The sequence below is a fragment of the Vombatus ursinus genome, unplaced genomic scaffold (genome assembly GCF_900497805.2).
Source record: "Vombatus ursinus unplaced genomic scaffold, bare-nosed wombat genome assembly UNPS02014812.1, whole genome shotgun sequence".
Taxonomy (NCBI): Eukaryota; Metazoa; Chordata; class Mammalia; order Diprotodontia; family Vombatidae; genus Vombatus; species Vombatus ursinus.
In genome coordinates, this window is record NW_020954590.1 from 26,473,731 (window position 1) to 26,493,946 (window position 20,216).

The 20,216-nt window shown below is 35.9% G+C and overlaps 1 protein-coding gene across 4 annotated transcripts in view; it reads right to left on the bottom strand.

The window, feature by feature from the left end:
* LOC114053693 (interleukin-7-like) overlaps positions 1-20,216 on the bottom strand; it is a 55,481-nt gene that overhangs the window by 33,228 nt on the left and 2,037 nt on the right. For all 4 annotated transcript variants that reach the window (XM_027876814.1, XM_027876815.1, XM_027876813.1 and 1 more), the window contains exon 2: positions 4,159-4,298. In XM_027876814.1, coding sequence (XP_027732615.1) covers positions 4,159-4,298 — 140 coding nt within the window. The remainder of the gene's footprint in view (positions 1-4,158; positions 4,299-20,216) is intronic.

Genomic DNA, 20,216 nt, shown 5'->3' on the forward strand with positions numbered 1-20,216 from the left:
TCTATCTATCTATCTATCTATCTATCTATCTATCTATCTATCTATCTATCAGTTAGGTGATGCAGTGGATAGAATGCTGGTGTTGGATTCAAGAAGACTCATCTTTGTGAGTTTAAATCTTACAGAAGGCATTAGTAGTGGGAGGAATTAGGAAAGACTTCTTGTGGAAGGTGAGATTTGAGTTAGTTTTTGAAGGAAGCCAGGGAAGCCAGGAGACAGAGGTGTGGAAGAAGAGCATTCTAGGCATAGAGGAACATCCAGTGACAGGCACAGAGGTGAGATGGAGGGTTCTGTGTGAGGAACAACAAGAAGGTAGTGTTAACGAACTGTAAAGTTTGTGAATGGGAAGAGAGTGTAATAAGGCTAGAAAAGTAGGAAGGGGCCACATTATGAAGGGCTTTAAAAGCCAAACAGGATTTTAGACTTGATCCTGAGGCTGATAGGGAGCAACTAGACTTTTATTTATTTATTTACTACCTACCCCTAAAATAAAATCTTCCTTCTCTAGGCCAAATATTTGCAGTTCCTTTAACTAAACATAATACCCACATGCATTCTTATGCTTTCTTATTCTTTTCCTCCAATCTATTTCAAAAAGTCAACCTCACAAGTATAAGATGGGGGAGTGGGGTGTAGCTAGATAGCAAGTTCACCTCAAAAAAAGCTGGAAGTTTTAGTGGACTTCAAGCTCCATATGTTACATTATGAGAAGTATATATATTAATGCCTTTGGAGACAACAAGCACAAGACTAGCATCTGACCTCTCTCTTAGTCCAATTCATTCCTCACAATTGTATGTTCCTTCCCATACTTTGTTTTGATAAAAGTATTAAAATGTTTTATCATCCGTCATTTAAGTCAACTCAACAAATAACTTATTATGACAAGGTTTATAGCTTTAGTGCTTCATGGCATCAGAGTCCACTCCCCTCATTTTAGAGGTGAGAAATGTGAGGCCCAGGAAAATTAAATGACTTGCAAAATGTCACACACCTTGTAAATACCAAAAACAGACTCTGAACTCAAGTTCTTTGATTCTTTCCACTATACCATATAATTCATCACTTTTAAGGGTCTACCACAAGCATTCTTGGCCCAAATCCTTTTACATGTGCTTGATAGTGTCTTTTTATACTACTTCTTGAGTGTAAGGCATAATGGGCAATATTCCACAGCTAACCACCATGAATCTTTCTATTTCCTCTTAAGCCACCTGCCATTTTGATTTTTCTAAGATCATCATGTTCCATGGTTCAAAGCCAACAGCATCTAGGTGAGCACTGATGTTCAAAAGATGGAGCTGTTGTGGCAGGAGAAGTGTGGCATGTTTAAGAGCAAAGAACAGTTTTCAGATGTAATCCTGGCCATCTGCCACTAAAGCCCAATTCTGATGACTCACAATGCTATAGAGCTTACTTTATATATTCAAAGGCTAGGCATGTTCTGGAATACTCTGACAAGCAGAAAAGGCTTTTGAGTATGGGCCCAGTGATGGACAGTTATTTCTTTTGACCAAGAAGCAAGATAAATAATTTCAAAGAGGCTCATTACATCAAGGCAATGCAATTTTCAATCATGACAACTCTTGAAGATTATCTACCAAATCACAGATGGAAGTGAACACACCATCAAAGTCACAGATTCCTGAACTACTGAAGAAGATGCAGACTTCCTCCTATTAAATTCTGGGCCTAGCTCATTCCCCATTTTCAGTGCTAACTATAGATTTAATAGAGAGGGGTTCTGTAGTATTCTGAGGCATAATGAAATTAATACCATGTTGTCTGAAAGTATTAAAACCACCAGAGGAAGTCCACTACCATATTGAGTGAATCCTCTATGGAGAATTTATGACAAGATATGGAGGAGAATTATACAGTCGATCAAGCAATCAATCAACAAGAAGTTATTAAGTGCCTACTATGTATCATCCCTGGTACTACAAATACAAAAATGAAATAGTCATTGCCTTCAAGGAACTTACGTTCTATTGAAGGATGCAGCATGCAAATTTATAAATATTTAAAATGTAGACAAAATAAATCCTAAGGTAGTTTTGAGAGAGAGTGCACTAGAGTTTGAGGTGGAAGCATTAAGAGAAATTTCATGTAGAAGGCAGTTTTTTGAGTCGAGTCCTGAAGGAAATCACAGATTCTGAAAGGAATCTGGGGGGGAAGAGTATATTGCACAAGCATAAGGAGGAGCCAGTGCAAAGGCCCAGAGATGGGAGAAGCATTGTATATGTAGAAGAGAAAGTAGAGGGGTATGGCTGAATTGTAGTGTGTGGAGAGGAAAAAAAAATGTATAAAAAAACACTAGAAAGGTAGTAGAGAGAGGCGTTGTAGAGAGATGCAAATGCCTAAAAGAGAAGTTTATTTTTGGTCCTAGATGTAACAGGGAGCCACTTAAATTTATTAAGTAGGGAGAATAACATGGTGGAACCTCACTTTAATAAAGTCAGTTAAGTGAATGTGTGCAGGATGAATTGGAGAGGGACAATACTTGAGGTAGGGAGACCAAAGGAGGCTGTACAATAGCACATGTGAGAGGTGAGGAGAGCCTGAACTAGGGTGGCATTTGTGTGATTGGTAAAGGGATATACGTATGAGAGACACCATGGAGACAGAAATGATGAGATTTGGCAACTGACTGGATATGCAGGATGAATGAGAATGAAGGACTAAGTATGACATTGAAGTTACAGACCTAAATGACTGGCAGGATGGTGGTGCTCCTGTGAGTAATGGGGAAATTCAGCAGAGTGGTTGGTTTTGAAGAAAAGGTTAGTTCTATTTTTGATGTGTTGAATTTTAGATGCTTATGGAACATTCTGTTTGAAATGTCCAACAGGCAGAGGGATATGTGTAACTGAAACTCAGGAGGTAGACTAAAGTTGGATATATGGACTCAGGAACCATTGGAATAGAGATGGAAATTGAAGCTACTAGGGCTGATAAGGTTACTCAGTGAGAAAGTATGGAGAAAAGAGAGGAGACGGAATAGGACTGAGCCTTGGGATACAACCACAGTTAGCAAGATATGGATGTTGAAGGGATAAAGGGAAATGAAGAGTGGTCAGAAAGAAAAGAGGAAAAACCAGAAAAGAGCAGTGCCATGAAAACCCAGGGAGGAAAGACTATCCTGAAGAAAAGGCAGTCAACAGAGAGCTCAAGAATGATTAGTATTGAAGATTTAAGATGGCATGGAGGACTAATGAAATCTATATGACTAAAAGAAGAGAGAGTACCCAAACCAATGAGAGAATGGCTGCATTGAAATTTTGAAGAATAAAATACATCCAGGATGGCTGGGTGAATGAAACACCCACTATCACTGGGGGTACCTACTCCAGCCTTTGTTTTCCTCCTTTGGCTCTTCTCTTAGATGGATCCACCTCAAAACCATTCAAGCTGCTTTATTACTCACATGGATTGGATAAGATGGAAGTTACATCCAGGGAGATCAAGGACCATCATATGTCTTGCCACTCCCTATGTCCTCTAGATCTGCTCTGCCTCTAAACTACTGATACAATTTGAGCCTTGCCATCTGCCACCACCCCTACATTTAGGATTTATGGGCCTTTCCATCCACTCTGTCATGAATTTTCTTTTCAGTATTATGGTCCCTAATTAGAATATGAGATCCTTGAAAGTAGAAATTGTCCCACTTTTAAATTTGTATTTCCAGTACTTAGCAGATAGCAATGAATTTTCATTCATCCATCTATCCATTCACTCATTTATTCATTTATGATACTGTGATATGTTATTCAAGCAACATTAAAAATTTTTAAAAACATAGGAGTCCTTGGCTAAATGAAGATAAATGAACATGTATCTGCCTCAAAGGAATTTACTCACAGTTACCAACTTAAGAGGCAGTATTGTGTAGACTGTAGAGTTGGCCTTGAAGCCTGGAACTAGAACTCTGGTTTTCTAAATCTAAATTACTTTTCACAACAAAATAATGGGACTACTAACAAATAACAAGTATAGATTCACATATCATTAATAACAGCAATTCTAATCTGTATCTTATAGATATTTCACTTTCTTACAAAAGAATATTATACACCTTCACATTTTTAATATCTAAAGACCAATTTTAAAATTATCAACAAATGAAAATATTAAGAAGACAAAACAACTACATACCAAATGTTGAATGTTGACAAATAAGACATTCATATAATTTTCTATTGTATTATTTTTATCTTCAATCTCACAATCAGAAGAAGTTGCTGGCAACAGAACAAGGATCAATGAAGGAATTCCAAAGATAGACCTAAAAAAAACTAAATTCAACATCATATAAGAATGTTGTGTCATAAGCCAATTTCTATATTCTATAAAGTGAAACACATGCTATGTAGTTACATAATTCAAGTGGAATTTATCTATTTCTGATAAATAAAAGTCCATCTTTATTGGTAGAGATCATAGAGTTCTCTTTACAAATCAATCCATCATTATGAATAGAGTCGCCATTTTGGGATGTAGCTTTCTTTCACTGCAATTGGATAGATGTGATGGTTTACTCAGATTAGTCTAAGTAGAAGTGATAGAGATGTGGTAATCAATTTTTTTCTTGGAATCCAATGCCTATCTGGAACTGAAGGACAAACTCTAGGGATAGGACACTAGATCAGTCTTTTACATTTTTTTGTATATATAAATATCTATATGTATGTGCATGTACATGCACATATATGTACACACATATGCATATCACATATTGATATATATGTATATGCATATGTACATTCAACATGTCTCTATGCATATATATGTATGAGTATACACATACATAGTTATCTCTTCCACATTGGCACTTTCCCCATCACAGCTTTGATATATTGTGGGTTAGTGTAAGAAATTAAATGGGATTTTTTTGGGAATATTGTGGAAGGCCAGCAGATGACAGAGAAAGTTTAGAAACTCAAAAATGCATAATATATGTATAGTATTGTATAATATCAACATATTTTATCTTCTAATACTATCATAGTTCAGACTTCTTCTCTGGTACAAAGGGAAGACCAAAAACCTTCATGTGGATTTTCAAGATCCTGGGGTTACCACACCCTTAAATCCTGCAATGTGAAAGGGATAAGTGTGTGTGTGCTAGGGCACTGTGCTAATTGCTTTACAATTATTTTCTCATTTGATTTTCACCAGAACCCTGGAAGGTAAGTGCTATTATTATCCCCATTTTACAGTTCAGGAAATTGAGGCAAACAGAGATTAAGTGATTTGCTCAGGGTCACATAGATAATATAAATGTCTGAGGTTGGATTTGAACTCCAGTCCTCCTGACTCTGAGCCTGGCTGTCTCTATGTTGAGGTACCCAAATTATTTGTTAAAAATATAAACAAGTTTTTTTTAAATTTCTGTTAGTATTGGGAACAAAAAAAAATCAACTTGTCTGGTTGCTTTACAATTACCCTGGGAGAGATATTGTTTATTACTTCCTTTCAAAGTATATATAGCTTCCCATTAAAATGTGTGAATGCATAACTAACCTTGTGGCTTTCTGGGCTTGTTGAAAATTTAGTCCCCAACATTCATTCTCATCTTTTGAACAGGGCAAGATTTAGCTTATATCCTTTCTCATTAGTGATGAGCCATGTAGAGCAGAACCTTGGAAAATTTATGTTGTTGGATTTTGGGGACATTGACTAATATCTAAAAGAACCTCCTTAGAAGTCATGTAGTACAGTCTTTACTCAAACCATGACTTTTATTTACAACCATTTTACCAGTGTCATCTACTGTATGTCTGAGCACTCTAGTTAAAATCAGCTCATTATTTCATGAGGTAGCACATTTAATTTTTGGATAACTGTCCTGAAGTTCTTCCTTCTACTGGGTCAACAATATTCTTCACTTTACCTTCTGTGTTTGTGATGATTGTGGTGATTTCTCAACTGTCAGCCCATGCAAGACAATGAGTTTTTAATGCATAATTTCTATTGGCCATGTCTTGCTAGGTATTCAGTAGTTAACTAAATTTTTATAGCCTGCAGTGATATACTGCACAACTTCTATTGATCCCTTGCATAATCTTCATTGATTAACAAATCTGACTTCATTAAAGATAACCTTTCTGGGATTTCTGGTGGCAATAGCCTGATCCTTGATTGCTATTTTAAAACACTTGTGTTTCTGTAAACAACCTCATATGATTTAGCCATTTTTGATACTTCTTTCTCAACATATTATTGATTTGAATATCATCTTAGAGGGCATTGTGATTCTACTCTTGGATCTAAGTTGTTTAGTAGATTCTACCCAGAGGTAAACCAGTTTTGTGTACATTTGAAAAATTCAGTTTCTCATGCCTTTTGTCTTTAATATTGCTTGGTGAGTTGATGTCTGCAAATGTATTTCTGTAGGCTTCTGACAGGTATAATGTGTGCTGTGAGAATAATTATTAATATTCTTCCTCCTTTTTTGGTGAAGAAGTGTTGACCTTTGCATAGACAGCTGACTTGGGTGATGGGCCCTATGTTTCATTAATATTGTGCAGGTTTTTAGTTCAGAATACAAAAATGAGATTTTTTTTCTAATCAATTATAGTCTTAAATTACTGTTCCAAATGTATAAATTAATGCTGGTATTATGTATGTGCTATTTTCTTTAAATGTGTTCTTCCCATTGAACTTTGTAATCTATACCTATATTAGCCAGAAAGCCTCGATTTTTTCAGTTGCTCAATTGCAATTTTCCCTTGATAACTTTATGCTATGATAGCGAAGTGCTATTTTGACTGGAGGAGACCAAAGTACTGATAAGTACCACTTTTATCCATTGGTTTCATTTGGCCTCAAAATTTGAGCTTGAAGTCATCAGTCTATCTTTCCTCATCATGTATTAAGAATTTTACACTTACTGAATTCAAATAGTATTTTGAAATCTTTGGGAAAAAAATTCCATAAGATGCAAGACAGGTGGGGTGTGCATGTGTGTGTGTGTGTGTGTGTGTGTTGCCATATAGCATGATGTCTTTGACATCCATGTACACCAAATAATTCTCAAGCAATGTTTTAGTTTGACTCTATTTTTTCCATGGAAGTCTTACTTAGTTCTATTAGAGATGATGATGGATTATGGCTGGGCAGAAGCATAATGGCCTCAAACTCTTTCCGTGAAAAAAATGTAATGTTTTGTATTGATTATTTCTGACATTATTATGTAGGTGGTATAATTCAAATAGAGAACAGTTTTTCCACATAGATATTAAAAGATTCTAGTATTTTCCCTGTACTTGGATCTATTTTATATATTTGCATGACATCAATGAGTCACAAGTGTGGAACTGAGTGAAAGCTTTGCAAAACCAATAAAAGCAGAGTGGCTTGTTTAATAATTTTTGTTGTTGTTGAGTTATTTCAGTAGTGTCTGACTTTCCACTATCCCATTTGGGGTTTTCTTGGCAAAGGTATTGGATTTCCTTCTTCAGCTCATTTTACATATGAGGAAATTCAGGGAAACAGGATTAAGTGACTTGCCCAGGTTCACACAGATAGGAAGTGTCTAAGGCCAGATTTGAACTTAGGTCCTCTCAACTCCAAGGCTGATGCTCTATCTACTGTGCCACCTACGTGCCCTCTTCAATAATTAATAAACCTATAAGAAGTGCCTGGTATACCATTTTTGGTATACCCTCCTTTCTCCTCTTCTAATATATTATATTTTTGTAAATGTTCATAGATGTTTTAATGATAAAAGCTATAACTTTTATATATGGTAAACATATTCCTAATTTTCTAATACTTGGAAGGTACATTGTAGTTATATCCTTATTCTTATGATTATTTAATTTTTTATCATTTTTTTGATAAGACTCAAATAGAGATTGTTCTGGGACAAGTTGCCAGCCTGAGATTATTCTTTTACATATATATTTAACAGTCTCTAGACTATTGCAAAGGTAGATAAATACATGCTCTTTGAAGCTGAATAAAATATATTTGAATTTAAGTCCATTCTCTTGTAGGCTCAATGATTTTGAGTTCCTGTGTAAAGTTTCTATTGAAATCTTTGATTTCCATTTATTTTAGAGATTATGAGTGTTTGTTAGGTGACAGCAAATGAAAACATTGTTCATAAATTCTGATATGAAAACAGTGGTAAGGATGATAATTTTGATAAAGTCTGCCTCAGGAACTTTCCAAATTCCCTTTTCAAAGCCTTCTATTTCCAGCATGGTACCTTAGATAACAGGTACCTCTTGCCATATTGCTTCTTCTCTATTCAACTTTCTTAAAATTTGTGCCTAGCTGGCTAACCTATAAAAAAGGCCCTAATAAACTATTTTATGCAGAAGTAGAAATGTGATAATGGCTTTATTATTTTCATTTTAATAAGGAGCAATATTTAAATAAAAGGAATGACATTAATTGCATAATTTCAAATATGCTATTGGGGAGATTTGGGGGAGGACCATAGGTTTTTTCTCAAATATACTCTACCTGCTCATACTGCTGGCATTATTTGTAGATTAGTGTGAAATTCTGGGTTATATTCCCTGAAATATATTCATAGGGTCATAGATTTTGAGCTGGAAAGTACCTTAGAAGTCATGTAATCTAAGAGGTATTCTGGGAAGATGGCAAATAGATCTGAAATTTCCAGGCTTTCCAGATTTCCTCCACAAACAGACAGAAAATCACAATGAAATGAACATAGACCAGCAAAAATAAAGGGGTAAAGCAGTTGTCCTCCTAAAACAACTTGAGAGGACCTCAGAGAAAAGGCCAGGGGGTGAGGTTGGCCTGAAGAAATGTAAACACCTCTAGGCAAACTCCACTGATTTAACAAACAGTGGGCCCTGAGGGTTGCAGATTAGGCCTCTAGAAATTTCACCTCAACTTTCACCATGCTCACAGCCTTAAGAAATTTTGCCTCAGGAACTTTTCATCTAGGGAACAGCAGAAGACTAGGGGAAGACTAGGATTCCTCCCCCACCCCAGCTTGACAACCCCCCAACCCCGTTTCTCGAAGTCAGACCTGGCAGTACTGACCAGATGTGATTTTGGGCTATCGCTGTGGGTGGGGAGGAGCGAGTACACGCCTGTTGAGTGTGGTACCACAGGAAGCAAGAACATTTTCAGGACAGCACGGCTGGGGTCATAACTTTGGCTTAAGGGAAGGAGGAGAAGAGTCCCTGGGGTTGAGCCTCCATAAAGAATTCAGAAAGCAATAGTAAGGAGGATCTGAAGCCTAAGGCAACATTACCTACAACTAGGGATTAAAACTTGATAATGATGATGATGATAATAATAATAATTAGCTGCTAAAAATAAAATAAAATAAAATAAAAATAAAAATGAGTAGGCAATGAAAAAAGAACCCAACCATGGATAGCTACTTTGGTGTTAAAGAAAATCTGGGTTCATATTCAGAGGAAGATAGTGAAGTAAAAAAAAAAATCCACACCTACCCCAAAGAGTAATGTCAAATAGTCACAAGCCCAGAAAGAACTATTGGAAGAGCTTAAGAAAGAATTCAAAAATAAAATAAAAGCAATCCAAGAAAATTATGAAAAAAGTTAACCAATTGGAAAAAGAGATACAAAATCTTAAGGAAGAAAATAATTCCTTCAAAGCTAGAGCTGAATAAGTGGAATTGAATGACATTATAAGACAACAAAAAATAATAAAACTAGAAAAAATAGAAGAGAATCTGAAACATCTCATTAGAAACACCACTGATCTGAAGAATTGATCAAAGAAAGACTATATTAAGAATTGTCAGACTGCCTGAAAGTTATGATAACAAAAGAATCTGAATATATTACAGAGATTAAGGAAAATTGCCCTGAAGTTCTAGAACAAGAGGGTAAAATATAAATAGAAAAATATCTACCATTCACTACCTGAATGACAGCCCAGGAAGAAAACCTATAGGAATGTCATAACCAAGTTTCAAAATTCCCAGGTCAAAGAGAAATTATTGTAAGCAAAAAAAAAAAAAAAAAAAAAAATTTAAAAACTGTGGGAAACCAGTCAGGATTTCACAAGTCCCAGCAGCTTCTACACTAAGACTGTATGTCTTGGAACGTTATATTTTGAAAAGCAAAGGAGCTGGGGTTGCATCCAATAATAACTTACCCAGAAAAGTTGAATATAATTCTGAATAGAAAAGAAATGGACATTTGATGAACTGAAAGACTTTCAGGTATTTGTAACAAAAAGATCAGAACTCAGTGAAAAAATCAATATAAAAGATCCAGAAGAAATATGAGGAAATCATTAAAGACTAATTATAAGGCACTGATAAAAGTCAAACTCTTTACTTATGATATATGAAAATGTTACCATATTCTTAATACTTTTATCATTACTAAGGTAGTTTGAAAGAAATGTTGGGGCTGAATTGTGCATGATGGGGGTGATTCTAAAAAACAAAACTGTGTAGGAAAAGGTAAAAATGAGCAATTATCTCATAAAAAGGGGGCATGGAAGAAAGAACTAATACAGAGGAAACAGGTTTGGAGTGGAGGTCTGGTAATACTAGAAACCTTATTCTCATCTGGGTTGAAGAGGAAACAAAGTGTACATCTGAAGAGGTTTAGAAGTCTCTGAACATCTAGAGAGGTTAGAAAACTGAGGGACAGAGTGGGGGAGGGACTTTTAGAAGGGTGTAGAGATTAAGATTAAGAGGGTTGGGGGAGAAGATAAAGGAGGGACTTTTAGAGAGGTGGGTAAAATAAGGAATAAGAGGGCAAGGGAAAAAGAAATGGTTATAGGGATAGAGTAAAAAGAGAGGCTGAGAAGGAAAATAGTGAGTAAAAGTAAGATGGAGGGAAATTCACAAATAATAACTATGACTTTGAGTGTGAATGGGATGAACTCACTGATAAAATGGAAATAGATAGCAAAATGGATTAAAAATCAGCATCCAACCATGTGTTTTAAGAAACACATTTAAGAATGAGAGATATGGAGTTAAAATGGAGGGTTGGAGTAGAATTTATTATGCTTCAGCTGATGCAAAAAGGCAGGGGTAGCAATTATGATCTCAGACAAAGTTATGGCTAAAATAGATTTAATTAAAAGAGATAAACGGTAACTTCATTTTGATAAAAGGTACCATAGACAAGGAAGCAATATCAATACTTAACCTATATGCACTGAATATTATAGCATCTACAGCTTTCAAAGTTAAATGAATTACAGGTTGAGATAGATAAATAGTACTCTAAAAATAAGGGACATAATCTTCCCTCTTCAGAAATTGATAAATCTAACCAAAAAATAAATAAGAAAGAAGCTAAGGAAGTGAATAGAATTTTAGATAAACCAGATATGATAGATATCTGGAGAGAATTGAATGGAAATAATAAGGAATACACCTTTTCTCAGCAGTTTATGGTACCTTTACCAGGATTGACCATATATTAGTACACAAAAATTTTATAGTTAAAAGCCGAAATATCAAAAGTATTCTTTGCAGATAACAATATAATAAAAATTATATTTAATAAAGGACCAAGGAAACATAGATTAAAAACTAATTAGAGATTAAACAACCTAATCTTAAAGAATGAGTGGGTTAAGGAACAAATCATAGAAGCAATCAATACTTTCATTAAAGAGAAGGGAAGTAATGAGACAACATATCAAAACCTATAGGAAACAGTAAAATCAGTTATTAGAGGAAAATTTATATCTCAAAATGCTTACATCAATTAAATAGAGAAAAAGCAGACTAATGAATTGGGTATGCTATTAAAAAAAGGAACAAATTAAAAATCCCCAATTAAACAACTAAATTAGAAATCCTAAAAACTAAAGGTGAGATGAATCAAACTGAGAATAAAAAAAAACCATTGAATTAATAAATAAAACTAGGACTTGATTTTATGAAAAAACAAATAAAATGAACAATTGGTTAATTTGATTAAAAAAAAGGAAGAAAACCAAATCACTGATATCAAATTTGAAAAGGGTGAATATATACCACTAATGAAGATGAAATTAAAGCAATTATAAAGTTATTTTGCCCAATTATAGCCAATAAATTTAACAATTTAAGTGAAATTGAAGAATATTTACAAAAATATAAATTGCCTAGTTTAGCAGAAGAGGAAATAGAATATCTAAATAGACCTACTTTAGAAAAGAAATTGAACAAGCCATAAATAAGCTTCCTAAGAGAAAAGCACCAGGATCAAATGTATTTACAAGTGAATTCTATCAAACATTTAAAGATCAACTAATTCCAATATTAAATAATTTGGAATAACAGGTAAAGAAGGGATCCTACCAAATTCCTTTTATGAAACAAATATGATACTGACTTCTAAATCAGGAAGAGTAAAAACAAAAAAAAATTATAGACCAATTTCATTAATGAATATGGATGTAAAAATCCTAAATAAAATCTTAGCTAAAAGATTGCAACAATATATTACAAAGATTATACACAATCTATTTATACATAATCTAACATTTTTATTTCATGGATGGGAAACTTGAATCCCAGACAGGTAAAGTGACTTGTCCAAAAAGTGGCAGAGGTGTTATTTGAATTCAGGTCATCTGATTCCAAATCCAGTGACCTTCCCCTTGTACTATTCTGCCATCTGTGTGGAGCCAGGCAAGTCACCCAACTTCTCTATTCCTCAGGTTCCTCACTTATAAAACAGAGATAATAATAATTACATTAATGGATCCCTTAGAATTGCTAGAAAAAAATAACTTTGTAAACTCTGTGTGTTAATAGTACCATTATTATTCATTCCCTCAGATCTGTTTGGCAACTTTTATTTCCTCTCCAACTCACCACATCATCTGAAGGAGGTTGTACATCCACCACAAAGGTAAAAAGTAGAAATGCTATATTATCTGAAATGCTATATTGAATATGATGCTATAGGAGAGTGGGAAGGAGGAGGAAGAGGAAGAAGAGGAAAAGGATAAATAGGAAGAGAAGGAAGATTTTGTAGCCTTTCCAAATCAAATCAATGAACATCTATTGAGCATGACTCCTACTCATGATACTTTATAAGTTATCCTTTTCTGATCTGGAGTACGTCGACATTCATGCAACTCCAGGGGATTAATTATTAATTAATAAAAGTATTGGGACAGTTTCTCAAACATGTGACAATACAATATATTTTCCTTGTATTCACTTCTAGAACATTATCAGAAGTGCTCTCAGGATAATTTGGTGTCATGCTACTACAAATTAGGTATTATTTTTTTTTTAGTTTAAGAGAATTAGGCAAGATGGATGAGTTGGGAACTTGGAAGCCTAATTTTTAAACTTCATACCTTGATCTTTATGGAATTCATTTACTTAAGGCCTACCATATTAGTGGTTAACAAACAAATTGATCCTATCTATAAGATGCAATTCTTTGAAAGGTAACTGAACTTCAGAGGTTAAATAACTTTTTTTTTGTTTTATTTTGTCTTTATAGGGGTATCACACCCATGTCTGATCACATTATTGTACTTTTCAAAAGCTTTTAATGATTCCTCATTGGCTGGTGAACAAGGTCTAAATTCCTCAGTGACAGTCAAGACCTCCCAAAGTTTGGCTCTAACATATATTTTAGCCTTACATCATACTATTCCTCCCCAATTTCCCTGCAGTCTAGCCAAACTGGACTATTTATCTCTCTTTATATCTTATCAGCCTTATTAGGGTCCTTGCAGGCAGAAACCATGTCTTATTTATATTTTCTCCCATTGCTTAAAGCAAAGCACTGAAAAAAGCTTAATTTTTCTGTGTGAATGAATGGGCAGAGCCCCAGTCATGAGTCACTAGTTGTGAGGGCCATTGTGCTCTAATAGCTTTAGGACCATAAAACCATAGATGTAGGGCTAGAAAGGACCGAGGTTTATAGGATCATAGATGCAGATCTGGAAGAGACTTTTTCATTTTACAGAGATTAAGTGACTTGTCTAGAGTCACATAGTATGTTTCTTAAGTGGGGTTTGAGTCTCGGCCTTTCCGCTTACTCCAGATCCCATTCTCTCTCCATTTTACATTGCTGCCTCTGATCATAGACTTAGGGTCAGAAGATATCTTAGAAGGTATCTAGTCCCACTCTTCATTTTACAGATTGAGAAAGTGAGGTTTAGATGGGTTAAGGTCATGTAGGAATATATATTAGAGTTAGCAGAGCCAGAATTTGAAATCAGGTCTTCTGACTCCAAAGCCCGTGTTCTTTCTGTGGTAAGACTCTACCTGATCAAATTGATATATAAACCCTTTGCACCTTTGTTTCAAACTTAGGAGTGATACTAGACAAGAAGGACTGATAACAGGAAAGACCTTGAATGTTGAAAGACCTAGTCTTACCTTTTCATTTTACAGATGAAGAAACTGAGGCCCTGAGAGGTTAAGTGATTTGTCCAAGTTCACACAGATATTAAGTGGCAAAGCTGTGATTTGAGCCTTGGTCCTCTGACACCAAATTTGGCACTCCTTCCCTGACAACTTTCATCTTCTTATACAGATTGTTACTGCATATTTAGCTGTCAGTGAAATTGAAAGGAACTCCTACAATGTGGTTGGGCAGGTTCTCTAGCACCTTGACTCTAACACCCTGTCTCTTGCCAAAATATGGCAGGGCTATTTCTCCAGGTTGGGCAAATTCCCGTAAGGGAGAACATTTGGCAGACTTTCCAGGCTTGTAAGTTCCTGCTTTCTGCTGCTTGACATCCTGCCTCTCCCCCAACCCCCATTCCCTAACCCCGCAAGCCAGGGTCCTTTATCCTTAATAGAACAAAGCATTAAGGTTATTACACAGTAGTTGTTCTTTGGCCATTTTTCAGTCCTGGTTGACTCTTAATGACCCCTTTGGGGTTTTCTTCGGCAAAGATACTGGAGTGGTTTGCTATTTCCTTTTCCAGCTCATTTGACCAACTAGGAAATTGAGACAAATAGGGTTAAGTGACTTGCCCAGGGCCACACAGCTAGGAAGTGTCTGAGGCTGAATTTGAACTCATGAAGATGAGTCTTTCTGACTTCAGTCCTGTCAGTCTATCCACTGAGCTACCTGGCTGCCCTACCTGCCCTCAGGTTGAAACACATCGCTCTACTTTAGGTAGTAAAACACTGTTATGAAGTCTCAGTTATTCCCCAAGAGGCATACTGAAACACATGAGCAGACAAGAGAGATCACTGTGCATCTTTTCTAGGAATCAGAAGTAGTTTTTGGCTATAAACTAAATGGATAAAAATGGTCATCTTTCTGATCTTGAAGGACGGATAAGAATTGACTGTTGACTACCTCTACTCTCTAGGATCACTCATCACTAAGATGTGTGCATTCAGATGCAAGTTTTCCTTACAGCTTCTGAAAACAAAAGTGGAATTCCTAACTGACCTTGGCTTCTATTCCAACAGGATGCTACAGGGAGTTTTGGTCATCTTCTATAAAGCAGAAATTTCACTTAAAAATTATAAATGAGTAGTTCATCACTGATTGTCTGCTGTCACTGGCTTCCTTATCAATGAATCACCATGAAAAGTACCCTCTCCCTTTCAAATTATCTTGTATTTCCTTATCTTTGTAAATGTGTGCTCTTTGAGGGCATGGACTATTTTTCATTTTTGTTTTTGCACAGATAGCCCCTAGCACAGGGTCTTACACATAGAAGGTACTTAATATATGCTTGTTGAATTAAATAGAATTGATTGCATTGGTTCCTTTCATGGCACTCTTCCACACAGATCATGAAGCTTTCAAAAAAATTTTGTGACTGTAATTCTGAAAATATGAATATTGAAATCAAACATCAACTTAGCATTTTTCAATTAGTCATTGTGTTTGGTGACACTGTTGGGCTCACTACCATGAAAACAGTAGCTCATGGTCCTTACCATTTGTAATTTGCAAAGTATGGCCCACAAAATCAAATCTATCTAGTCTCCTCTTTTTGCATGGCCAGTGAGCTAAGAATGATTTTTACATTTTTTTAACAAATAAAGTTTTATTGTACTTAAAAGTACAAAAAAACTTTCTCAGCTAGGGGGCTATACAGAAACAGATAATGGGCCCTTTGGCTCTCAGGTCTTAGTTTACCAACTCCTGCCATAAGAACCTATCCATTTTATGATCAGTAATGGCCATGACCAATTATGCACAGTCACGTAGGGACACACTATAGAGATGCATGGAAATAAAAACACTAAAGTAGGAGTTAGGAAACAGAGGTTCTAGTCCTAACTCAGGTATTAGTTACGTGTGAGAACGTGAGTAAATCCTTTTGCCTCTTGAAGCCTCAGTTTCCTCATCTGCAAAATGCAGGGAACATAGATTTAGAGTAGGAAGGATCCTCAGAGGACATTTAATCCAACTTTGTCATTTTAAAAATGAGGAAAGTGATATCAAGAGAAGTTAAATGACTTGTCTAAGGCAGAGGTTCTCAAACTTATTTGGCCTACCACCCCCTTTTAAAAATAATCACTCAGCACTGCCCTGAAAATCTATTTTCTTTAACCCCTTAATGATTTAAAAAAAATTGTGTCATTTCAAAAAAAATAAATTTTTTTTAATGATGCATTTTAAATTTAATCACTTATTATAAATTTGTGGGTTTTTTACTGCATTGAAATTTTGATGATGCAATATTGTATCATGTAGCTATATAGTGTCATACTGTAAACAAGCCATTACATGCACATACTCCTGCCCATGCATGCTGGACTTCCCAATGAAACCAACTTGCTTGCCTGCCAACACTTGCTTGGTAAGACCTGTTGGCAGACTTGACCACTGATATGTTATAACTTGCACTCTGCGTGTTTATTTGGAAAATAATGTAATCACTACAACTTTAACTGTTATACAACAGATGAAACATGTACCAACATTTGTTTTAAATTTTCTTATCTTTTCTTTCCTTATGCTTCCACCACCTCTTATTTTTATTCCATACCTCCCAATTGTACCTGAGGCTACTGTCCTCCTGGATCATTCCAGCACCCCCAGGGGGCAGTATCACCCACTTTGGAAACCTATGGAAGGTAACACAAGTAGCAACTGAGAGAGACAGGATTTGAACCACCATTCTCTGCCTCTAGACCCTGAGGTCTAGAGCCCACAGGAATTTTGGTAAAGAGTGCTGATACTGGCGTCATAGTCCTCAGGTTCAAACTGTACCATGCTGCTTCCCGAGAGCTTGGACTAGATGATGCCTAATGTCTCCTCCGGTCCTAACATTCTGTGGTATAATGATAGTTTCTGCGTGGAGGAAGAAGTACCTTTTCCACATGAGAACAAGAATTCTTTCTTTCATTCTTCTGATGCTTACTGGTCTCAAAGGTGCTCCATCAATAATCAAGCAACAAGGATTTATTGACAAAGCCTATTAGCATTGTACTGAGAGAACAGTTGATTTTTTTTAAGAGCTTTAAAAAGCTGGGTTCTGTCCTCAAGGAGAAAACTAGTTGTTGTTTTTTTTTTAAGGGGGGCGGGGAGGGGAAGCAAACACACTCGGAATAAATAAAGGGAAAAAAGACCTTATAGGATTAAGTTTCTAATTGTATGGTACACATGTTAAATGCTCTAGAAGGCTAAGTAAATATTCAGAATTCCTAGAGCAAGGGTTTTTAATCTGAGATCCATGGATCCCCAATGGGTCCATGTATAGATTTCAGGGGTTTGTGAATCTGAATGAAAAAAAAATTACATCTTTATTTTTACTAACTTCTAACTTCTCCAATGTGTCAATCATCATAAGGCTTAGAGCTAAAAGAGATCATAGGATTACTGATTTAGAGCTGGAAGGGCCTTAGAAGCTACTGAGTTCAGCCTCCTCAATGTACACAGATAAGGGAACTCTGGCACATAGGGGTTAAATAACTTGTCTAGGGTAACATAGCTCCTAAGTGTATTGTGTGAGTTGGAATTTGAACCCAAGTCTTTCTGACTTCAGTTCTAGGACCCGATCTACTACTAAGCTGTAGTGCCCTTCAGATGCTCTAATATTCTAGCCATGGCTTTTTGCTGTGTACCACTATCCCATAGTGCTGATGATGCTTCCCATCTGCTAGCTTTCCCCTTTAACACTGGCACTTTACTAGGAACTCTTCCTTTGTTTCAAAACATATTATGAAACATGTTTCTCTGCATTTATTCTATCCCTCTGCAAGGAGAACATTTTTTGGTCAGGAGAACTGACCAAATAGAAAATGGCTACTCTGCTGAATAGTCCTAGAAGTTCATGGTGCAGCTCAGTAGGGTTAATTTCCTGCTTTTTTGGGGGGGGGGGTGAAGCAATCAGGTTTAAGTGACTTGCCCAGGGTCGCACAGCTAGTAAGTGTCAAGTGTCAGAAGCCGGCTTTGAACTCTGGTCCTCTTGACTCCAGGGCCGGTGCTCTGTCCACTGCGTCACCTAGCTGCCCCAGCTAATTTCTATTGTTAACATCTTATCTTTCGATGTGGTTTCCTCAGTTAAGAGCTTTTCACTCACTCCCCATAAGCCCCATGCAGTGTTTATATACAACGCTGGGATCTCCTGAACACATTGCTCATAACTGAGACAAGTCCTCTCTCTTTTCTTTTTTCATCTCTATTTGCTTTCATGCCGTGTCACTGTGAATATATAGCCATAATTAGATCAAACAATCGTTTTCTTTCCAAACTTTACTTTCCATGTTTGGCATTAGGATCCAGAAGATTCATATACTGTATTTATATACAACAAAAGAAAAAGGAGCTTGGGGCCATGGGTGTGAAGCCACAGCAATAAAACCTCAGAGGACACCTAGTCCAATCCCATAATTTTACTGGCAAGAAAACTGAGGCCTAGCAAGGTGAAATGACTTCCCCAACAGGTTGTGTCAGAGGTGATATTTGAACCTGAGGACTATGACTCCAGTATCAGCACTCTTTAACACAATTCCTACATGCATGATTCTACATACAGTCATGTCTCCAAAGGCAAAGTTCATTAATGGAGATTAAGCCCTAGATATTTAGACGATGATATGCACTACTAAGTGTCTACCTAAGTCCTACCTACTCCTTGTGAGAATAAATTATAGACATCAAGAATCAAATGAAGACTGATCCCAAGTTTGACTCCATTCGCTCCCTGCTTGTTGTATTATTCATCCTTGACAATGATTCAATTAATTAAATGGCAAAATAAAAGAAAACAATAAAGGATTTGCAGGGGGGTAGGGTGTGTTGGTAAGTCATTCAAGTTGCAACTGGCTTAAAGAAAAAAGAAAGTGTAGTTTTAAGTACTTTTAACTGCATGTTGCTCTTATCTACCTATTGTATTAAAAATCTGAATATATCACGTTTTCTATCTTCAACAAAAGAAAAAAGAGAAAGAGAAAACTACAAGATTCTCAATAAACCCAACAAAATATCTTGATTCCAGTTAATATCTATCTGCCCTAGTGTTAGGGAAGTATGTCCTAGCTTAGCTGCATTTTTCTTATTACATTTATTTTCAGAAAACAAGATTTTATAAATATTTTTCAAACATTATTCGCTTTGACAAAAGTCTTCAATATGTTAGCATGGATACAATGAGGGAGATCCCTCCCAACTGTACAATTCTAGGATTCCATGATATACTCTTTTTCGTCTTTCTGCCCCAAATAAAAATGTGCAAATTACTGTGGGAGATAGTGTTTTGTGTGGTGTTATTAGCAGCTCTATCCTGTCATCTTTTCCAGTTCCCTGTGTTCCTTCCAGTTTCAGTGTCCTCATCATCCTTTCCAACTCCTTCCCTATCTTTTTTTTGTAACATCTCCACATCCTCAAGTTATTCTCTACCCCTGCTTTTTCCCCCTTCTACTTCCTAAGTCCAAAAAAGAAACAAGAAATTTTAAGTTGCAAACTATCCTAAGAGATAAGGGCAGGCAAAATAGTATTGAAACTTATTTATTTCTATCATTAACCCCCTTATTGGGCATAGGATATTAATTTTTCTTAGCTGGTTTATAAAAAAAAACATTTATAGTACTTGAGTAGATATAGATTTGGCTAGTATTGTCAACAGACTCAGTGACATTACGTATTTTAACCTCTTCTCCTCCTGTCTATTTTACAACAGAGTCAAGGCCACAAATGGATTTGGGGGCGAGTCAGCAGAAAATTCTTATTGGAGATTTGGAGAAAAGGCTAAGAATTGAGGTTATGATGAATTTCTAATCTCAGTAGGAAAAAAAGCAGAACACTAGGATTCACATTCCAGATTAACTTCCATCACACACATTTCTTTTT